We start from the raw sequence: 22,813 nt of genomic DNA, 5'->3' as shown, positions 1-22,813 counted from the left end.
TTCTAGAGACTAAGTGTGGACTAGAATGAGAATGAGAAACTCCAGGGTCCACAGACTTAGCAGGACCCCACACCCCCTAGTATACACACACTTTTGTATGCTTTACCTCCAGAAATAGCACCAGGTTCTCAAAATGAAGAACCAAGAAACACCTGCTTCTGGCATGAGGAATTGGAAGAGTAATCCTTGTGAAATATGCCAAGAACCTTTCCCATAACAAATCCCAACTCTCCAGGGAGAAAACTTAACAGAGCATTGTCCCAGAGCCATGGAGAAGGGTATTCTTATCACTCCAGCCTCTTCTACTCTTTCTGTCTCACCTTGGGAAGAATAATTAAAAACAAAACAAAACAAAAAAATATATGAGAAAAAACACTTGTGAAGATCACAGGCCAAATATGCAGCCCCCCACCCCACAATTAGGTTTAATTGAATGATTACAAAACACCCCCTCCCCTAACACCTTACCATCAAATCAACAGAGCTCTTGTTGATTACAGATGAAAGAACTGCAAGACACAGACTCTTGAGAAAAAAATACTTAGGAATGCCCAAAGTCAAGGAGGGAAAGTCAAGGACACTAGAGGAATATGAATTCTTTGATATCCATAGCTGCAGCAAGTATTAAATAAAATTCAGTTTCTAATCAGAACATAAATCTTCACAGTAGAACTCTATTTACCTCAGTTCCTATGATCTGATATAACATGTTTGGTGTTTGACAAAAAATTACAAGGTACACCAAAAGGAAACAAAAAAGACAGTTTGAAGAGAGAAAACAAATATCAGAACCACACTTACCACACTTATATGACACAAGTCTTGGACTTATCAGACAGAATATTTAAAAATAACTATAATTAATACGTTAAGGGTTCTAGTGGAAAAAATAGACAACATGCAAGAACAGATGGATAATGTAAGCAGAAATAGAAATTTTGAGAAAGAATATAAAAGAAGTGATAGAAACCAAAAACACTGTAACAGAAACGGAGATTACTTTAGGTAAGCTCATCAGTAGACCGGAATAGGCTAAGGAAAGCATCACTGAGCCTGTAGAGAGGTCAATAGAAACTTTCCAAACTTAAATTTAAGGAGAAAAATATAAAGTAAAGAAAAACAAAAAAAGCTCAGTCAGGAACCTTTAAGAACTCTGGAAAAAATTCAACTGGAGTGACTACGTATAATTTGAATATTAGAAGAAGAAAAAACAGAGAAGGGAGCAGAAGAAAATTTGAATTACTAACGGCCAAGAACATTAAAAAATTAACGACAGACCCAAACCACAGTTCCAGGAAGATTAGACAACACCAACCAGAATAAATACTGAAAAAGTACTCCTAATATTTTATTCAAATTTAAGAAAACGAAAGACAAAACAAGAAGAAAATCTTAAAGAATCCAGAAGAAAAAAACACCTTACCCATTAGAGAATCAAGGATAAGAAGTACAGCAGAAATTACAAAAGCAAGAACAGAGTGGAGTAAAATACCACAAGTATTGAAAGAATGATCTATCAACATAGAATTCTATATCCAGAAAAATTATCCTACAAAAATGAAGGAGAAATTAAAAAAATGAAGGAATTCATCACCAGTAGACCTGCATGAAATGTTAAAAGATTTATTTCAGGCAGAAGGAAGATGATCTAGGTCAGAAACTTGGACCTACATAAAGAAAATAATGTTGGAGAAGAAAAAAATGAAGGTAAAGGAAAATATTCTATTTCTCTTATTTGTAATTGATCAACTCTATAAGCTGGCAGTACCATATGTTACTATAGTGGTGAATATGGGACATTACGCTTTCAGCAAAAATTTATAAAACTTCATAGCACAAAGAGTAAATATTGATGTATCCAAATTTAAAAATAATCAAGTAGGAAGATGATGGATCTCTGGGTGGAATTCAGATTATAAAAATTAACTCTATTAAATGTATGATATCACCTCACTTAAAGAAGAGGGGAAAAGTTGCTTATCTAAGTAATTTTGATGATTATTGGAAACTGTAAGTCTGAAGGCAAAAGGAACAGTATGTAAGTACTATTCTAGCTGGCAGAGTTATGTCTCATGTGGGTGTGGATGAATAATTCTCAAAATTCTATACATGTGTACTGTGATTAAACAAAAGTAAATAGATGTTACATGGTAGGAGCCAGCTTCTCACTGTTGGAAGGGGAGGTTACATCAAACAGGAGGAAATCTAGAATAAACCCTGTAGCATTGGGTTAGAGTCAGAGACACTAGTCTGAACTCATGCTAGCTTAATATATGGATAGGTACAAATGGAAATTATTATAAATATGTGCATGCATAGATTAGTATACATAGGTACATTTCCTAGCTCTATTTGCTGAGAGGACCTATGAGAAATAACACCTCAGTACCGACAAAGCAACAAACCCATTCAGCACCCAGATCTTGGTTTCTAGAACTATCCTCCAATAGACGGAAACAAGCAGAAAGGGCTTGTTACTTGCAGAAAGGGCTGATTCTAGGACTGAGGCAGGGAATATACAAGATGAACCTAGATTATCTTGTAGTGTCAGAAATAAGGAAGCACTGAAAAAAATAAAATGATGGGGCCATGTCAAAAGCATACAAGAGTCAATCTGAAAGGTCTCCCAATGGCCTAATCTGGAATAATTTGAAAGACAAAATAAATAAAATAGTTTTGGATCATAACCCAAAATGTAAACTAAACATCCATGAGTCCATATTTATATACATAAATGATTGAATGCATAAATTAATGGGAGGGAAGAAACAAGTTTCCAGCACTAAAGAATTACAAAGAATATATGTAGTATTCCCCTTTCAAAGGAGTGAAGCTTAATGTCCTACCCCTTGAATATAAGGTGTGCTTAGTAATGCTCTTCCAAATAAACACGGTATGGAAATCGGGAAAGAAGTTAAATAAACACTGTATAAACCTGACAAACACTACTCCAGCCAAGTGATTCAGGTTAACATAATCAGTGATGTATGTTGGTATCATGTACCCTTGATGGGATGTAATGAAAATGAAACTTCATGTGAGTGATCTTCCTCCAAAAACCCATAACCCTTATTTAATCATGAGGAAAACTTCAGACCAACTCCAACTGAGAGATATTATTTCAAATACCTAACCAGTTCTCCTCAAATTTTTCAAGGAAACAAGGTAAGTGTAAGAAACTGTCAGTCTAGATGAGCCACAGGAGACATGATGACTAAATAGGTGATATCCCCAATGGGATCGTGGCACAGAACAAAGATTTTGGTAAAAATAAGGAAATAATTGTAAACCATGAACTTTAATGAATTATAATGTGGCAATATTGCTTCATTTGTTGTGACAAATGTACCATAGTAATATAAGATATTAATGATAGGGGAAGTTCTATATGAGGTATTCAGGATTCTCTGTATTCTATTTTCAACAGTTCTATAAATTGAAAACTATACTAAAATAAAAAGTTTATTAAAAGGTTAACACAAACAGAAATTAAAATATGAATATTTTATATCTATTAAAGAAATACACTTCATGATTAAAACCTTCCCACCAAGAGAAAAAATAGCAGAGCAGAAATTCACAAAGCTGGCCTGTCAAACACTTACGCATTTTATCAAAATCCAGTTTGAGTGTCTTCTCTAGCTTGACAGCTTTCTCCTTCCATTACCTGTATTTCTTTTCTACTCAGTTCTGCACTTATTGGCATATTTATATGTGCCTCTTTGTTCTACTTTAAGTTCTCTAAGTCGATGATTATACTTAACTTTTCTCCATACAATCAATGCCCACCAAACATAAATATATGTGGTTGCCAATATGTGCTGACTACCCTAACCCCCACTAATTATGAATGTGACTTATTTGGAAATAGAGTCTTTGCAGATATAATCAAGTTAACATTAGGTCATACTGATTTGGTGATTTTATGAGAAAGAAGAGGGAGATTTACACACAGAAACAGAGAGACACGCAATGAAAAAGTCTATGTGATGATGAATGCAGATATTAGAGTGATGCAACTGAAAGCCGAGGAATTACAAGAATTGACAGCAATCACCTTATGCTAGAAGGATTCTTCTCTGGCATCTCGAGGTAGCGTGGCCCTGCTGACACCTTGACTTAATATTTCTAACCTCCAGAAAGTGAGAAAATGTATTTTTAACCACCCAGTTAGTGATAATTTGTGATAGCAGCCCTGGGAAACTAATACGTTGAAAAGGACTATGGCCAGGCACAGTGGCTCACGCTTGTAATCCCACCACTTTGGGATGTCGAGGTGGGTGGATCACCTGAGGTCGGGAGTTCGAGACCAGCCTGACCAATATGGAGAAACCCTGTCTCTATCAAAAATACAAAATTATCTGGGCGTGGTGGTGCATGCCTGTAATCCTAGCTACTTGGGAGGCTGAGGCAGGAGAATCACTTGAACCTGGGAGGCGGAGGTTGTAATGAGCCAAGATCATGCCACCTCACTCCAACCTGGGCAACAAGAGCGAAACTGTGTCTCAAAAAAAAAAAAAAAAAAGAAAGAAAGAAAGAAAGAAAGAAAATAAAAAGAAAAGAAAAGGACTAAATGATTAAGGAGCTGACCAGGGGATGTGTCAAGATAATAGTTTTAGAAAAACAGTGAGAGACAAATCAAATAGCAAATAGCTAGGAAGTATGTGAGTAATTAATAAATTAATGCGATAGTCATAAACCATTCTTCCAAAAATGTCTGAAGTGATCAAAACAAGAATATATTATGCTTTTTCACTTACATTAACAGTAACGTAAAAGTTTTATATTAAGCAATTTTGCAAGGCTGTGGAAAAATACCTGCCTTTATGTGCAATTGGGAGTTTGGGAATTAGGATAACATTCTTGGACAACAATTTGTAATGTCTTGAAACATAAAAATTCATAGCATCTGTGGCTTTGCAAATGTATTCTCATTTTAGAAATTTCCTTCCTAAGCGTATTTTAGCCAATATTACATACATCCATTTTCACAGTTACATTCAAATGAAAGTAAGAGGTACTTTTTCTCTTTCTTTTATTTCCCTGCCGTGTAATCTAACTCAGCTTTTCTTTGCAGCCAGTTCTATGTGCAAAGAATCAGGATACCATTTCATTCCATGTTATGAAGGTCAATATGTAGTTCAATCTTAAAATAACACAAAGGCCAGAGAAATGCTTCTATCTGGCTCCAACTAGCCCTTAAGCCCATATTGTGTTGGCTATTAGTTAGATACTGGTAGTACGGGGTTTACAACAACTAGTCGCTACCATTATTCCCTTAAGAATAGGTTTCAACTGACTTTGAACATTGTTTTTCAAATCATTTTATTCATGTATGATTAACACATAAAACTGTACATATTTAATGTATACAACTCATTTTTAAGAACAAAGAAGGCATCTATTACAAATCTCACTGTAGAAGTGGAAATTACTTCAGTGGAAATTTTTCACACTATTAATGACCTTTTAAATTTAAATAGTTTAATCATTTTAAGATGCCATTATAAAAATAGTCACCCTCAGCTGGGCACAGTGGCTTATGCCTGTAATCCCAGCACTTTGGGAGGCCGAGGTGGGTGGATCACTTGAGGTCAGAAGTTTGAGACTAGCCTGGTCAACATGGTGAAACCCCGTCTCTACTGAAAATACAAAAGTTAGCAGGGCTGTGGTGGCGCATGCCTGTAATTCCAGCTACTCGGGAGGCTGAGACGAGAGAATTGTTTGAGCCCAGGAGGCAGAGGTTCCAGGGAGCTGAGATCACACCACTACACTCCAGCCTGGGTGACAGAGGGAGGCTCCATCTTAAACAACAACAACAAAAAGTCATCCTTACCATTGTGTTCTACAAAAGTGATCATTACAATTAGCCTGACCTTGGACAACTGCTGAAACAGGACTAAGGATTACAAATAAGACACCTAGAATTGCATATTTTATTTAGCAGTTTAACCATTTTTGTATATAATACCCTGGCACTGAAACCATGGAGAAGTGAAAATTTTTATCTGTGAGTAATTTTTAAAGAAGGTTTTCATATGTAATCAAAAGGAATCTTCATCACCTTGGCATTCAAATTTATTTCTAATAATTCGCCTGACAGAGAAAAATAAACATTTGTATACCATTAAGAAATCTCCCAGGGAATTAATAGTTTACTTCATCTTTTTTGGTTTATTGATTACTTGTAAAAAATGCATGCTTTTATGTGCTATTGAGAATTTGGGATTACCTTAAAGATTACTTTAAAATCACTTTTGAGGAATACTTTGTGAGTGGAACTTTATTCCCTGGGAATATCTAATGGAAAAAAGTTTCTCTTTTACAATCAAATGCTGTTTTGTTAATTTAGTGACAACATTAAATACGAATATTATTAGTAATGTAATGTTTAACGATTAATAAATAGGATTTCTTATTAGAATTAAAACTTTAACAATGGAACTAGCAGTAATTATGTTGTTTTCTGATATATCAATAAAATATTTTATCAAATCTACTAAAACTTGGTCATGTACCCAGATTAATTTTTACATTTTTTTTTTTTTGCTGTTGATTTAAAAATTAATTAGGGTTAAGGAATAGACTTTTTCTGGGGGGGGGGGAATAGAGATAGCATAATAACTATCAAAATGTAAACATATATGAATTCTCAGGCATCATTTTGAATTTGAATTTCATTTAAATGATATGTATAAGCTAATCTAATTAGTTATATTAACTGGGTTATAAATTATTTACTTACAACTAATAAATGACAATTAACCATCTACTTTCAGTCATTTACTAATTATACATCATAGGTAAGACTGGTTTTATTTTTCCCAAGAAATGATTACTTCTATCTGATATGTAGCAGTACATAATTTGTTAGGTATCTTGGAAAATTAACTTACAGAAAGCAAATACACTCTACTTAAGTATGATCATTACACAACGTATTAAATTATGTCTCTATGAATCTTCATTAGAGACTGGAAAATATCAGCTCTAAGAGTTTCCTCTGTCCAAAACCAAAATTGATAACAAAGCTTTGGAATAAAATACACTTGGAGTCAAAAAGGCAGCGAGGCTATTGTGTACATGCTCAATTGAGGAACCAGACAGCCAGGGATCAAATCTCAAGTTCACTACTAACTTAAGCAAGTCATTTTAACCTCTCTGGAATTCAGATTCCCTAGGCAGAAAACGGCAATGATAAAAGTATATTATAAAGTTTTTGAGTGAATTAAATTAGATAATGCATTTAATACAGCACCTGACACATATAAATTAATCATTACATAGCAATTAAAATTGAGTCAGTAGAGCTTGGAAAGTTGATGCAGTGCCAGTGCTGGGCCAAAAAAGTGACTTTGCTCACAGATTTCTAATATGCCATTTAAAAGACAGAAATTTGCAGTTGTGTTGTGTGTTGTACCCTGGGATAAATGCCTGGGAACCTGGGAAAGATAACATTAAAAGAGGCAGCTGGTATAGTGAAGGGAGGAAAATCAATTTTCTCTGAAGATTTTAAAAGATTTTGCATGCGATTTTAGATGACTGAGGAAGTTGCCAAGGATATGGTATTTTTTTTCCTTTACCTTCAGACGGTTAAATTATTTGAAGAGCTTGCAATCTAGCTTTAATAATACACCTAATAAAATAATTGCAATAAATATAAATGTAGGATCATGTGTGTTTTCATTTCCTTACAACTAAAATTAAACAAAATCTAAAGTCATCATTCTTCACTTTTGTCCAAATTATTGAATTGTGCTAGCAGTGTCCTTTTAGAAAGAAGTAAAGCTACTAAGTGGGAAAGGAAACTTTGAATGTTAGGGCTTCTTCATGCAATGAATAAATGTTCTAAAATAAATCATAAAGGTGACCTTTATCTTAGGCAATGCATATAAGCATATAAGGGTATTGGGGCATTATTTTTTTCCTGCAATTAAAAGGGAACTATAACAAGGACACTTTTCAGGATTTTAAAACTCTTTTTTGGGAGAGAAAGGAGACCAGTATATGTCTGAGTCAGTAAGGGGAGGAAAATTTGATTTCAAATCAGGAAAACTGAAAGAAAATGACAAGCTGATCATGATTTGAATTAATTAGAGAAAGGACAATGGACTCTGCACAATTCTCTTCTTTTTTGTAACTTTAATTTGTGTTGTGCTTTAATTTGTACTAGCTATACTTTCAAAGTGCTGGTGGTTGTGTGAGGGTACAGACAGAAAAGCCCAAACCATGACAACTGAAAAAATAAAAACACAGACTGAGTAATTGATGACCGAATCTTCACATGTGAATTATAACACTTATATTTGTGATTATTAAAAATAAATTGGCCGGGTGCAGTGGCTCATGCCTGTAATCCCAGCAATTTGGGAGGCTGAGGCAGGTGGATTGCTTGAGCTCAGGAGTTTGAGACCAGCTTGGGCAACACAGTGAAACCCCGTCTCTACCAAAAAATACAAAAAAATCAGCCAGAAGTGGTGGTGTGTGCCTGTGATCCCAGCTACTGGGGAGACAGAGGCAGGAGAATCACTGGAAACTGGGAGGCAGAGGTTGCAGTGAGCCAAGACAGCACCACTGCACTCCAGCCTGGGTGACAGAGCGAGACTCTGTCTTAAAAAAAAAAAATTAAATTAGTTTACCAATCAGATGTAACTAGTAGTTTTATTATTAATAATTCATGATGTTTAATATCCTGCTCTTTTGAATATATATCAAGATCACCATATGGAAAATACTCATTTCCTTTCCATCCTTTTTCTGAGCACAATGGGCACCTGATTTGGACTACCGTATCACTTAGCACTATCTTATAAAAATTTCTATGATGATGAAAATGCTCTGTAATAGCCATTACCTACATGTGGCTATTGAGTATTTGAAATGTGACTAGTGAGACTGATGAAGTGATTTAAAATGTTTAATTGATTTAAATGTTTAAGATGTTTTATGTATTCCTCATGGTAACTAACCACAAGGCAGAAACCTATAGTTGATGCAAAAGAACAAAAAAGAAAGGATTAAAAGAATACCACCAGAGAAAATTATCAAACTACAAATAAAGACAGCAAGAGAGGAAGGCAGAAATAGAAAGCCAGAAAACAAATTACAAAGTAGCAGTAGCAAGTCCCTACTTATCAATAATTACCTTAAATGTAAATGAATTAACTTCTGTAATTCAAAGATCAAGAGTGGCAGGATGAATATTTTTTAAAAACAATAACAAGATCCAAGTATACTATGTTAACAAGAAACTCAATTCACCTTTAGAGACACACAGAGACTGCTGGGATAGAAAAGGATACTCCACGCAAAATGAAAATCAAAAGAGAGCAGAGGTAGCTCCACTTGTATCAGACAAAATAGACTTTAAGTAGTAAAGTGTAAAAAGAAACAAAGAAGGTCACTGTGTAATGATAAAGTGGTCAATTCATCAAGATAATATAACAATTGTAAATATATATGCACTCAACATCAGAGCACCTAAATATATAAAGCAGTTATTAACTCTTTTCCCATTTAGGAAAAAAAAGTAAAGCTTGCTGCCAACATTCACTTGATTTTACATAAACAAAGTCTTTGAGGTTGAAGCAAATATGACTGATTTTCAATGTGAAAATAAAATATGAAAGTTTCTTGGAGTTATTTCTAAACAGAATGGACATCAGAATCAACTATTTGAGAACAATCAGATTCATCAAATGAATCTTCAGCCAACATCTGTTCAAGAACTATGTTAACGTAACATGTAGGAATGCTACGTTTTCTAGGATTTGACATTTTCAGTGATCAAGAATTACCATATTTTGTAAACGAAAATATCACTACTAAAAACAGAATGCTATAAATAGAATGACGTCTTTTGTTTCCAAAGTTGATATACTAGAGCAATGTAAAAATAATAGTAACACCAAGATATTTCAATGCAAAGTCATCTTGGGGTAAATGCTGCAGTCACAAATGCCACCAGCTAGTATTCTTGGGTCAAACAGGAGAATGGCTAAGCAATCTGAAGGGAAAGATAGAATGAAACATAAACATAGCAAAGGACTTCAAAACCCCATTTTCAACAATGAACAGATCATCTAGACAGAAAATCAATAAAAAATCAAATGGACTTGAATTACACTTTAGACCAAATAGACCCAACAGATATATACTAAAGATTCTAACCAACAGCAACAGAATGCACATTCTTTTCAAATACGTAAGGAACATCCTCCAGGATAGATCGTACGTTAGGCCATGAAATAAGTTAGGGTTTAAGGGAATTGAAATCATAACAATCTTTTCCAATCACAGTAACATGAAACTAGAAATCAATAACAAGAGAAATCATGAAAAATTTACAAATATGTGGGAATTAATCACCATGCTCTTCAACAATGTGTCAAAGAAGAAATCAAAAGGAAAATAAAAATTACAGGATAAAAATGAAAAAACTACATTGCAAAACTCACGGGATGCAGCAAAAAAAGTTATAAGTGGAAAGTTCTTCATAGAAAATATATAACAACAAATGTCTATATTAAAAAAAGATCTCAAATGAACTATGTAAAATTCAAGGAACTGAGAGAAGAACAAAGTTCAAACCTAGCAAAAGGAAGGAAATAACAAAGAACAGAGCGGAAAAATAAAATAGTCGGAAAAAATCAATGAAAAAGTTGATTTTTTGAAAAGATAATAATATTTAGCTACATTTAAAAAGGAGAATGAAATAAATAAAATCAGAAATGAAAGAGGAGACCTAACAATTGATACCACAGAAATAAAAAGTTGTGAGACAACTATGAAGAATCATACACCAATAATTTGGTTAACCTAGAAGAAATGTATAAATTTCTACATGCATACACATACAACATATCAAGACACATCCACATGCAACCTAGACATATACAACCTACCAAGCCTGAATCATTAAATAATAGAAATCTGAATAGATCAATAACAAATAAAATGATTGAATCAAAAAAAGGTTCCTGTCAAAGCAAAGCCAAAAACTGTATGGCTTTACAGCTAAATTCTACCAAACTTTTAAGAAGAACTAATATCGATCTTTCTCAAACTTTTTAAAAGAATTGAAGTGGAAGAAGTACTTCTAACATCATTCTATGAAGTCAATATTATTTTGATACCAAAACCAGCTAAAGACACTACAAGAAATGAAAATTACAGGCCAGTATCTCTGATCACATAGGCACGAAAAGCCTCAACAATATATTAGCAAACTGAATTCAACAACACATTGAAAGAATCATCCACCATGATCAAGTGGGATTTATCTCTGGGATGCAAGGATGTTGCAACATATGCAAATCAGTACGTCTGATATACCAATATAACAGAATGAAGGACAAAAACCAGATGATCATCTCAATAAATACAGAAAAACCATCTGACAAAATTCAATATCTTTTCATGATAAAAATTCCAACCGACTAAGTATAGAAGAAATGTACCTCAACACAATAAGCACCATATATGACAAGCCCAGAGTAATTCATATGGAAACACAAAAGTTCCCAAATAATCAAAACAATTTTGAATAGAAAAAATAAAGGTGGAGGCATCATACTCCTTGATTTCAAAATTTATTATAAAACTATTGTAATCAAAACAGCATGGTGCTGGCATAGAAACAAACATATTTATCAACGAAACAAGATAGAAAGCCCAGAAATAAACCCATGCATTTATGGCCAATTGATTTTCAATAAAGGTGCCAAGAACACACAATGAAGAAAGGACAGACTCATCAACAAATTGCATTGGGAAAATTGGGTATCTGTATGCAGAAGGATTAAATTGGATCTTTATCTTACACTAGATACAAAAATCAACTCAAAATGGATTAAAGACAAACAAAAAACTGTAAAATTACTAGAAGAAATGAGTTAAAATCTCCACAATATTGCAATTTATTTTTATTTTTAATTTTTAGTGTCTCTGAAAGCACAGGCAACAAAAGTGAAAATAAACAAATGGGATTTCATCAAACTAAAGAGCTTCTGTACAGCTATGGAAACAAATAACAGAATGAAGAGAAAGCCTATGGAATGGGAGAAAACATTTGTAAACCATACACTTGATAAGGAGTTAATGTCCAAAATATATAAGGAACTCTAAACAACCCAATAGCAAGAAAACAAATAACATAATTTAAAAATGGGCAAAGGAACTGATCAGACATTTCTCAAAAGAAAACATACAAATAACTAGCAGGTTCATGAAAAAAATACTCAACATCAATAACTATTAGGGAAATGCAAATTAAAACCACAATGAAATATCATAGAAACACAAAATATAATAGGTATAGTCATTGTGTGATAGTCTTTGTTACCTTGAATTTCTACGTTTTTGTTGAATACTTTTTTGACTTTTCCTTCATATGACACAATTTTATAATATTTTCAGTGTACATAAAATAGAAAAAATAATTCAGTCTTTCTTTTAGTATGTTTGATTTAAATTTGTTTCTTGTTATGTGGAAATATTTGAAGTCATTTCAAGTTCACCACTTATGTCTAAACATTTTTAAGATTGTCATCAAATTTCGGAAAAAATCCTGTCAGATTTCCCTGACATAATAAGCTCCAAGGTTTCAGGACATTAAAAGAGTTCTAATGATATAATTAATATTAAATGTTCTTTGAATTGAAACATTGAAAACTAGTTTGACTTCAATGTCTTCATTTTAAAGGTGCGTTGTAAATTTTATGGTATTGTTATTGATGCCAATATATTGTGAATGACTTGAGCAAGTTTTCATTTTTACTAGGAGAAGAATCAATGAGAATGGAATCATCCACTTAAAATTTTACACAGCTGATCATAGTCTTTATACTTTTTAATCTTGTTTCTCCTTCACTACACATAGACTTCTGGTGTCGGGCATATTCATATGTGCTGTCTTCAGACACTGAAGTTTTGTGTTATGATGCAAATTGATTTGGCACAGGGGTGGTAGGAGTATTCCTGGAAGCCATTCTTACACTTGGAGGACCATCAGTTATCAAATTATATTTAATTGAGACTGTAAAATATACCACATAAATCTCAAACTAATAGCATTCTATGTGTAACTCTTTCTTGCATCCTTCAAATGCCTGAAACTGTAATGTCAACTGAATCAGTGGAAATGCAATGAAGGGGAAATCAGCATAGAATAAGAGAGACAGCCGTTCATTCTCTTGCAATTAAGAGATTAATTCTCTTCAATTTTTTACAAAAATAGATGACCATGCAGAAACGTTATTAAGGGCCAGCTCAGGTCCTTGATGGTGTCTGTTCAAATTAGGAGCCCTGAAGCTTAGACTTCATTAGCTTCATAGAAAAATCAAGCTCTGTTATAAATATTAGTTTTTACCCTTTTTCTTTACATTGAGATGCTGTGTAATTGTTGTATTATGAATTCATTCAGTAATTTATTTAATTTGTCATTTCTCTGAGTCCTTTTTCCTCCATCTATTTTAATACAACCGCCAAAGCACCATTACTTAAATAATGCATGACTTACATTTCTTCCTCAATTAGATCTATCAAAGACTCTTTATTGCCTGTAAAATAATTCGCAAGTTTTTGATCTGGAATTCAAACCATTCCTCATTTAAAGCTCCTTTTACTTCTTCCACAATTTCCTTGTGCAAAACCACTGCTCCAATGTGAGTCTTCTCATTAATTCTAGATTAGTCCCCACACTTTCCTATTCTTCACAGTCTCAGTGGTACTCTTCCCTTAAACTACAGTGTAATATCCAAGTGTTCTTAAAATCATCCCTGATCAAAACCAGTGTTCAGTAATTTCTCTTTCTTGTAAACTTCCTTCAAAAATTTTAATCATAACAGTCATTTGTTACTTAGCATAGATATTAACTATTTCTAATTTTTTAAATATGGATTTTTCTCTAATACAAATTTATATCCTTACTCTTCTAAATTTTTAATGTCCAAATATACATAGTATGTATTTGCTGAGAATGTGCCAACATGAATATTGAAAATAAATTGGATCCATTTCACATTTAATCTTAGTATTAATAGTTAACTATTTGCTATCTGGTCTTTCTAATGGTAATCTAATACTATATAATAATTTTATGAGTTTAAGGCATAATATGTTGCTAATTTTCTTATGTTCTAAATTTCTTTATAATAGACTTTTGTAGTTTTGAAAAGTATTCATGAAAAAAGGGAAACAAAAACACTCAATTGACGTTAGCCATCAGTCTTTGAAAAAAGGTAGGATAAAGAAAAAATAGTAAAAATAATACATCTGAAAGATATTTGTTGAAATTAATTAAAGAGAATTATTTCTACTTGGATAGTAGAGTGGCATTTTACATTCAACAATTGCAAATTAGGTGAAGATTTGTATAGCAAAATCATTCCTGTATGTACTTTAAATTATCCACAAACAAATATATATGTGTGTGTGTACCTTCAATACTTTTACAGTATATGCATAATTGTAAAATAAATAAATGTGAAGCATACACTAGAGTACATATGTGAATATTTTACTATATTTTTAAACACATATTTTAAACACAGACTACTGGATTTGATACCTGGCTCCAGCAATGTCTTGTGACCTTAAGGGAGTTGCTAAAATGTTCTGTGGTTCAGTTCAGTCATCTATACCTTTGAAAGAGTAATAGTCTCCCATTTCATTGTGTTGCATTAAGTATTGAATAAATGTGCTTAGATCTGTGCCTGGTATATAATTAACACTCAATAATATTAATCTTAGTAAGTTTCTGGAATACTCTCCAAGTGATAATATTGCTATTAGAATAGAAACCACTATTGGAAATTTAAGCCCCAGGTAAAATGTTTGGATTCATACTCAAACAGATAAAACTAAGGAAGGAATAAAGAATAAGTTTAAATGATCTAGTATGTCAACATATGTGTTATCAGTTAAATCAAATTAAACTTCAGAATGATAGTTCAGAATTCGAATTTGCTTGATTATTCATATATCCATGCTATTTTATTTCTTATTTTTCTCAGAACAAATGACTAAGTCTAACTCTTTAATCCTTATATTTTTATTACAAACATAAAAATAAAAATAAAATAAAATGTAAAATTCACATTGGAAGCAAAATTAGAGTTAGGGTGGGCCATTTAATATGAGAAAATGACCAATGCAAAAGAAGGATATCACAATTCTAAATACGTATGCAAGCATCATCATAGCCCTAAAGTATATAAAGATTCATAGCATTAAACAGTGAAATACACAAATCCACATTTATAATGGGAGATGTAATACACCCTTTCAATATCTGATAGAATAATCAGACAAAAACATAATAAAAATACAAAAGATTTTAACAAATTACAAACTTGACCTACTGACATAGGTAGAATTTTGACTATAATGGGCCATAAAGAAAGACTCATCAAATTTTAAAACAGTATAATTATTTAGAATATGAAATTAAATAAGAAATCAATTTAAAAGATAACTAGAAAGCCAAAGTTCCCAGAAATTTACACTTTAGAAAAGTTTTAAAAATAAACTATTACAGTAAGAACAGCTTGGTGATATAGACCCACACATATCCAGCACCTGACTTATGACAAAGGTGAAAGCATGTCAGTACAGAGGAAAGAATGATACTTTCGTTAAATAATGCTATAACAATTGGATATCTCTATTTTAAAAATGCATCTGGAGCTTTTTATTATGCTATACACAAAAGACAATTACAGTTGTTCTAAAGGTCTTAAATGTGAAAGATAAAATAATTCTTTTAGAAGAAAAGCATTGTGTTCTAGGACTAGGCAAGCTTTCATTAAATAGGACACATAATGCACTAGTCATAGAAAAAAATTGAAAATTTGCTCTATTTTAAAATTAAGGAATTCTTTTTATTATTATAAAAGACATGTAATACTGAATAGAAAGAAAACCCACAGACTGGAAGAAGGTATTTATAATACATATTATAAGATTATTTTCATATCTAGAATATATAAGTAATTATATATAAACAATTCCTACACTCCAATAAGTCAAAGACAAACAACTCAATAAGAAAAAAATATGCAAAGGATTTGAATAGAACCTTTACCAAAGAGGGTATCTAAATGACCATTTACCACAGGAAAGTTTCTCAACTTCATGTTAAGGGCAGGAGACAGGGAAATACTGGGTAGAAGAGGGTGGTCCCCAAGCAAAGGCCCCACCCTCAAGCCTGAAGACCTGTGGCCCTAAATGAGGACAGGCATTTCAGGTTTCACACCCAAAAAGTTGCCTTTTGGCCCGCCATGCCCCGCTGTCATACCCCCATATAAATCCCAAACTCCAAGCTCCAGAAGAGACCTACAAGTGAGGAGACCGAGAGGCAAGCCGACAAACAGGCCTGCGATGGCAGAATGACACAGCAGAGAAAGAGAGGAGGGACATCTGGACTCCGAGGGGAGTTTGGCCAGGGACGGGTGGAGAAGAGTCTGGCCACTGGGAGGCCTGACACTGGGCAAAGGTCACCTTCCCACTCCATCTTGCTGACAGCCACCTCCACCACTCAATAAAAAGTTGCCCTCATCCCTCGAGCCCCCGTGTGATCCGATTCTTTTGGGACACTGGGCAACAGCTGGGGATACAGAGGGCTATTTCACTGTCCCACTGCCCACGAGATAAGGAAGAGGGTTTGTTGAGCTGATTAACACATAAACCATTTGCAGATGGCAAAGCTAAAGGAGCACACTGTAACATACGCCCACTTGGGCTTCGGAAATCGCAGACACCCACCCCTAGATGCTGCTGTGAGGCCAGAGCCCGAAAGCGCTCACCCCGGTTCCCGGACCTGTGCATCAGTGTGCTCCCCCTCCCCGTAAGGGGTTTGAGCTGCAGGGCGACCTAACCGGCAAGCCGCACCCCTGTTGCATGTCCTTCAAGGGGAATCAGGGATCTCTCACATTTCAATTAGTCATCAGGAAAATTCATATTATAACCACGGAGAATTATTGCTTTGTGTTACCAGAAAAGCTAAAATTACAAGGATTAAAATTACCAAGTATCTCTGAGGGTATGGAGCAACTTGGACACTGCTGATAGAAATGTCAAGTGATGTCAAGTGTTATAATCCATTTGGAAAATTGTCTAATTTTATCCATTACACCTAAACATAAGTTATGTCCCAATGTTTCACTACCAAGTATGCACTTACCAGAAATGTGGATTGTGTTTACCAAAAACCTCATAATATAAGGCCCATAGCAGCACTATTCATACCAGCTCCAAACTAAAATCTGCTCAAATGCTCACTAACAGGCACACAGATAAATAAAATGTGAACTATTCAAAAAATGGAGTATTAAATCGCAATAAGAATGAACTATCTGTAACTACATCTAACAATGTGTTTGAATGGTCCAAACACAATTTTTGGTGAAAAACTCTAAACATAAGAATAAACTGCTTCTTTTTCATTATACAAAGTACAAAAGCCAGACAAATATATTCCATGTTCTTGAAGATCAGAATCGTGGTCTCTGTGTGTGGGGGGTGTGGGAGAGGGTTGAGAGGCGTATTGACTGAAAAGGAGTACTGGGGTTTTCTGGGAGGTAATAATGTTCAGTGTTTTGACCTTGGTGGTGGTTTCACAGGTATCTTTACCTTCTCAATATCCAGCATATGATTTATGTTTTCCTTATACATATTACACTACAATACAAAGTTTTAAAAATCAGCATTTCAATTTGTTGATTTTTGGATTATTAAACCTATTTACGTCAAATGAGAGTGAGCCAGTTGCTTCATACACATATACAAAAAGTATTTAGAAAACTAATTTCATGAATTGCTAGAAAAGCAGACCCCCAAATTCATCAAGCACTGCATTCTTGGCAAAGTTTGTACACATTGTCTGGATGCTGATTGTGAAAACATTGCCTAAACCAAAGTTTTGTATGTGATTTCTTTTAAAGTTTCTCTTATTTCCTGTTCTGAGGTTTATACACAACAGACCCGAATAGAGTTTGAATAATTGAAGGGTTTATGAAATCCAGAGGATATTACCAGCTGCTGATTTGCACATACCAAGAACATGAACATTTTCCAACGGAGAATTTCCCTAGCTTAATAAGAAAAAGTCCAAGAGCCGGTCACAGCATTAACATTTAGTGGGAGTGCAGTGAGAATTGTGTTTAACCTCTGTCATTTCTGGGCTTGTGGCTTGTGGTTGATTTTTTATTTACTTTGCAAAAGTTTCTGATAGGCGGAGCATCTAGTTTCAACTTCCTTTTGCAGCAAGTTCTTTCCTGCACTAATCACAATTCTTGGAAGAGGAGAACTGGACGTTGTGAACAGATTAGCTGGTAAATGTCCTCATAAAAGATCCAAAAGATGAGACTTCTAGCAAAGATTATTTGCCTTATGTTATGGGCTATTTGTGTAGCAGAAGGTAAGATTAAAAGAGACTCTTTTCTGAAAACTGTATTATGAAACATTTGCTAATGATGCTTTTCACAGGAGTAATAAAAATTTGATTTAGAAAATGTGCTTAAGTATTCTGTAACTTGACAATTGAGTGGCTTTTGACATTGTTGAGTTTAAAAAATGTAAGAACCTTATTTGAATGGTATATCTAAATATTCATCATAATTATATTTAATATAAAATAGAATAAAATGTTTTAATAATCATTTCTGAAAAACTATGATCTGGAATAATCATTTCCCTTGTAATTATCATAAAATGTAATTTACTTTTTTGCTTAGGAGTATAACCAAAATGTATTATGTGAAAGCATTAAGAAGGATGTGAATATACATAGTCAATAAAAGCCATCAAATCATAATGATTAGATTTATTTCAAATATGATTTTAACTCTTCCTAAATAAAAATTCATTTATCATTTACAACTGATATTGTCATGACCTTAGAATTCTTGTAGACAAGTATTACTTGTATTATCAGAATAAAAATATTATATAAATTTGAAACCCAATTGAATATACAATATTTGTAACAGTTAAGTTGTTCAATAGAGATTTTTTTCCTGTAGTTGTATATAACATATATTCTTGAAGAGCAGTCTTTTGGAGTAGTGAATATGAATGTAGGAGTTTTTTTCTGACCTCAGTAAGACAATTTCTGGATTCATAATAAAATTTAATTATATCACTGCTTCTTGATAGAGTAAAAAGCTTATTCTTGGAGGAGGTTTGCTTTCCTAGTTTTTGATAGGTAACCAGTTATGTGATAGATATTTGGTAAACATTTTTAAACTGAATGAATTACATATTATTCATAATTTCTAAAATCTTTTCACTTAGTAAAGAAATTTTGATTGAGTGACCATTACATAGCCTCTAGGAACTGAAGAATATTAGCAAATAATACAAATCTCTGTTTGAGTCTTCCAATCTAGAAAATAAAAGCAGATATATTCTTATAGTTATATACTTTGGTAATTTAAAAAATATTCAAATATGTTTAATACCTTTTGAAAGGTTGAACTATTTTCAGTTATATTTTCTAATGTTATTGCTTGTTCTTTGGCTTGTAAACTTTATACGTAGCCACTTTTTAAATGAAGAGACAATTATTTCCTTGTACATATAAATATTATAATTAGTATTTTAAAATGAAACCTTTTTGTATTTACAAACAGTTCCAGAACAATGTTAATATTACCTATTGTAACAGACATCTTTTTCTGTTTCTTTGTGTAAATATTTCTGTCTTTTCTTACTAAATTTATGGGAATGTTTCTAATGTTTCATACCTACATACTGTTGGCTCCAGTTTTACATAGCTACCATTTGTCATATAAGGGAGATTTGTTTTATTTCTAATCTTTAAAATCAAGAATCAGTGGCAAGTTTAATAAACAGTTTAAGTTATTAAAAAGTTGAATTTGAAATATTATTAAAATAGAGTACATCAAAGTATATGTGATAATTAAACAATAGTGATTTAAACATCTTATTTACATAATTGATTATTGCTGACTTGTTTCACTTTTATTTTATTTTTCATCAATGTGTGTTTAAATGTGGTATCAGTTTCTACTGGTGAATTGAACATCGGCACTATATATGTTATGGTGAAAATGATATAAATCTGATTATTTCCTAAAAGATAAAGCACAACTTTGTATTTAAAGCAATGCTTAGGCCAGCCTCATAATTTTCATAAAAGCACATGTAATGCAAAAGCCAATGGAGAAAAACTACATGAATTTTCAGTGGATATCAGACTCCTAATTTATTCCTTGTTTCCCAAATACTCTCTGAAACTAAACTAGTTCGAGATGTCCATCAGTTCTATTAATCTACCATATCTAAAAAATTTTTACTTAACAGAGTAGCTTTGATCATGAAAAATACTCACATATATTTCAATATTTGCTTCTGTTTATATTTTCCACATTGAATACTGAATACCAAATTGAGAAGATAGTTTGAATACTATCACAATCTGCTTTACTCAACAGCATAACATTTTAGCATTACTTCTGCTCTGTTAAGAGTGAACTTTCTTCAAAAAAAAACACTATTCATTACTAAGAAAGAATTATAGCCAGCAGGAATAATTTGTAACTTCAGCTTTCTATTTGTTTTCTTTTTTTAATATATTGGGTACTACATAGAACCTTTCTAATGCAATATATTGTCTACAATAACATTTCCAATTGTGTAGGAACGTTAATTGCCTCCTTGTTTTAACAGTCTGGCTCAGGGGGTCACTGCAGGCTACTAAGAATTGGGTCAGATTTACAGGACAAAGTTTAAAATAACAGTTTCTCAATCGTACCACCTAATTTCACCTTTTTGAAATATAGTATGACCAAGGTTTTGAATATATTATGACCAAGCAGATTTTTTAGATTTAGGGTCTAACAATTGTGTACTATATGAAATTAGGCCACAGCCCAGAAATTCCAAGATGATTAAAGTGAATAAATTAAAACTCTACTGAAACATGTCCAAGTAAATACTGGCTGTGTTGTTTGGGAGACATGTTTTTTAATCCTGGAGATTTAGAGTGCAGAAACGTTATTTCAGGTCCCAGAAGACTTTATAGATCAAAGATTGATGGATTCCATTACAATCAGAGAAAGGAGAATAGTGCTCTAAAATCCTAAATTGTATGTTTGAATTTCAGTGTGATAAATAAGAATTCCCCTTTGCTCCCCCAAACCCCCATATTTTCAGAGATAGTAGTATGTGTAGTTATCTATATGGTGTGATTTAAATTGTGCGATGGCCCAATTGGCTTCAATATCTCATCTCCTCCTAAAATACTTTACGTGTTGATATTAATATTACTATAATTTCAACCAATCTGTCATTTACATGGAATGACAAATACACTGAATACATATTTTAGGATAGTTAAATTTAGTATTATTCATAATTTACTTTGAATTATTATCATCTGACAACTTCCCTGAAACAATTTCAGTGGGCGGGGGAGGGTAGAAATGGATGTTGATGAGGATAAGAATAGAACAAAGTGATTCTGGAAGATGGGGTTTTCCCAGGTAGGACAGATCTGCTGGTTGAAGTGCTATAGTGAGTGCTATAAGAGAAGGGGTAGAGAAAATGCCCACAGAAATGGCACGAGCCTGAGACGTCTGCCAAGGCAAGCTTTGCTTATTTTAAATTTAGGCATATCCTGGGAATGCATATGCTACTCTTTTGCCTACATATAATTTAAACTAAAAATGAAATATCTAAGTATTGCTAACTAAAATTATTCTTAGGTAGAAGTAAGTTCCCAAATATAAGTTCAAAAGCAGATTGGTAAATGTTCTTCATGTGTGGCCTTTGGTTTCTAAGATCTGAGCCAGTCTACATTGACCCACTTTTATTTGCTTAGTCCTCGATTGTTTATTCTGCAGTCTTTTGCCACTTTTCATTCTTCCCAGTTATGCCTTCTCCTCCTCCCCACACACACCATCCCCCACCTGCCTAGGCCTTTGAGATTCTGCCACCCAATCTATCCCGTGCTCAGTTAACTAACGTGTACTTTACCCATTTCTTCACAAAACCATAGTACATGGAAAGGGGATGATGTAATTGACAAAAAAGTATTGCATTTTAGCTTAAAATTATAAGGAGTCATAAAAAGATAGCTCAGAGGAAATAAAGTAACTGAACATCAAAAAATGAAACAATAAAAAGGAAAGAAAAAACATTTGACAGAACACTTTTATTTCTTCTGACATTTTAACTTAGCCAAGTTTTTCATAAACCTTGTTAACTGGAAATGTAATAGATAGAAAAGTGATTATTCTTCCAGGCCGGGCGTAGTGGCTCACACCTGTAATCCCAACACTTTGGGAGGCCGAGGTGGGTGGATCACCATGTCAGGAGTTCGAGACCAGCCTGACCAAAATGGTGAAACCCCATCTCTACTAAAAATACAAAAATCAGCCAGGCGTGGTGGCGCGTGCCTGTAATCTCAGCTACTCAGGAGGCTGAGGCAGGAGAATTGCTTGAATCCGGGAGGCGAAGGTTGCAGTAAGCTGAGATCATGCCATTGCCCTCCAGCTTGGGCGACAGAGGGAGATTCCATCTCAAAAAGAAAAAAAAAAAAAAAGAAAGAAAGAAAGAAAAGGAAAAAGCAATATTCTTTCAGAAACTCCTGAACTGTAACATAAACTTAAGCTTAGGACACATAGGTCAGATGTACAATGGAATTACAAATGTTAGAGTTTCCTGGGTTCTTGCAACAGAGTTTTAAGTGCACTAAACAGTTATCACCTTGTCTTCTCTTATATTTTCTAGTCACTGCTGTCTACTACGCTTTTTCCACAGGCTGTCCATAATCTACAGATATAATGGA

The 22,813-nt window shown here is 33.4% G+C and overlaps 1 protein-coding gene across 2 annotated transcripts in view; it reads left to right on the top strand.

The window, feature by feature from the left end:
* The first annotated feature begins 18,277 nt into the window (after nt 1-18,277).
* The window catches only part of CFH (complement factor H), a 95,584-nt gene continuing 91,048 nt past the window's right edge, over nt 18,278-22,813 (top strand). For both annotated transcript variants that reach the window (XM_034942976.4, XM_057301837.2), the window contains exon 1: nt 18,278-18,418. In XM_034942976.4, coding sequence (XP_034798867.1) covers nt 18,361-18,418 — 58 coding nt within the window. In that variant the 5' untranslated portion in view covers nt 18,278-18,360. The remainder of the gene's footprint in view (nt 18,419-22,813) is intronic.

The sequence above is a fragment of the Pan paniscus genome, chromosome 1 (assembly GCF_029289425.2).
Source record: "Pan paniscus chromosome 1, NHGRI_mPanPan1-v2.0_pri, whole genome shotgun sequence".
NCBI classification, from domain to species: domain Eukaryota; kingdom Metazoa; phylum Chordata; class Mammalia; order Primates; family Hominidae; genus Pan; species Pan paniscus.
This window is presented reverse-complemented; position numbering and strand designations above follow the sequence as displayed.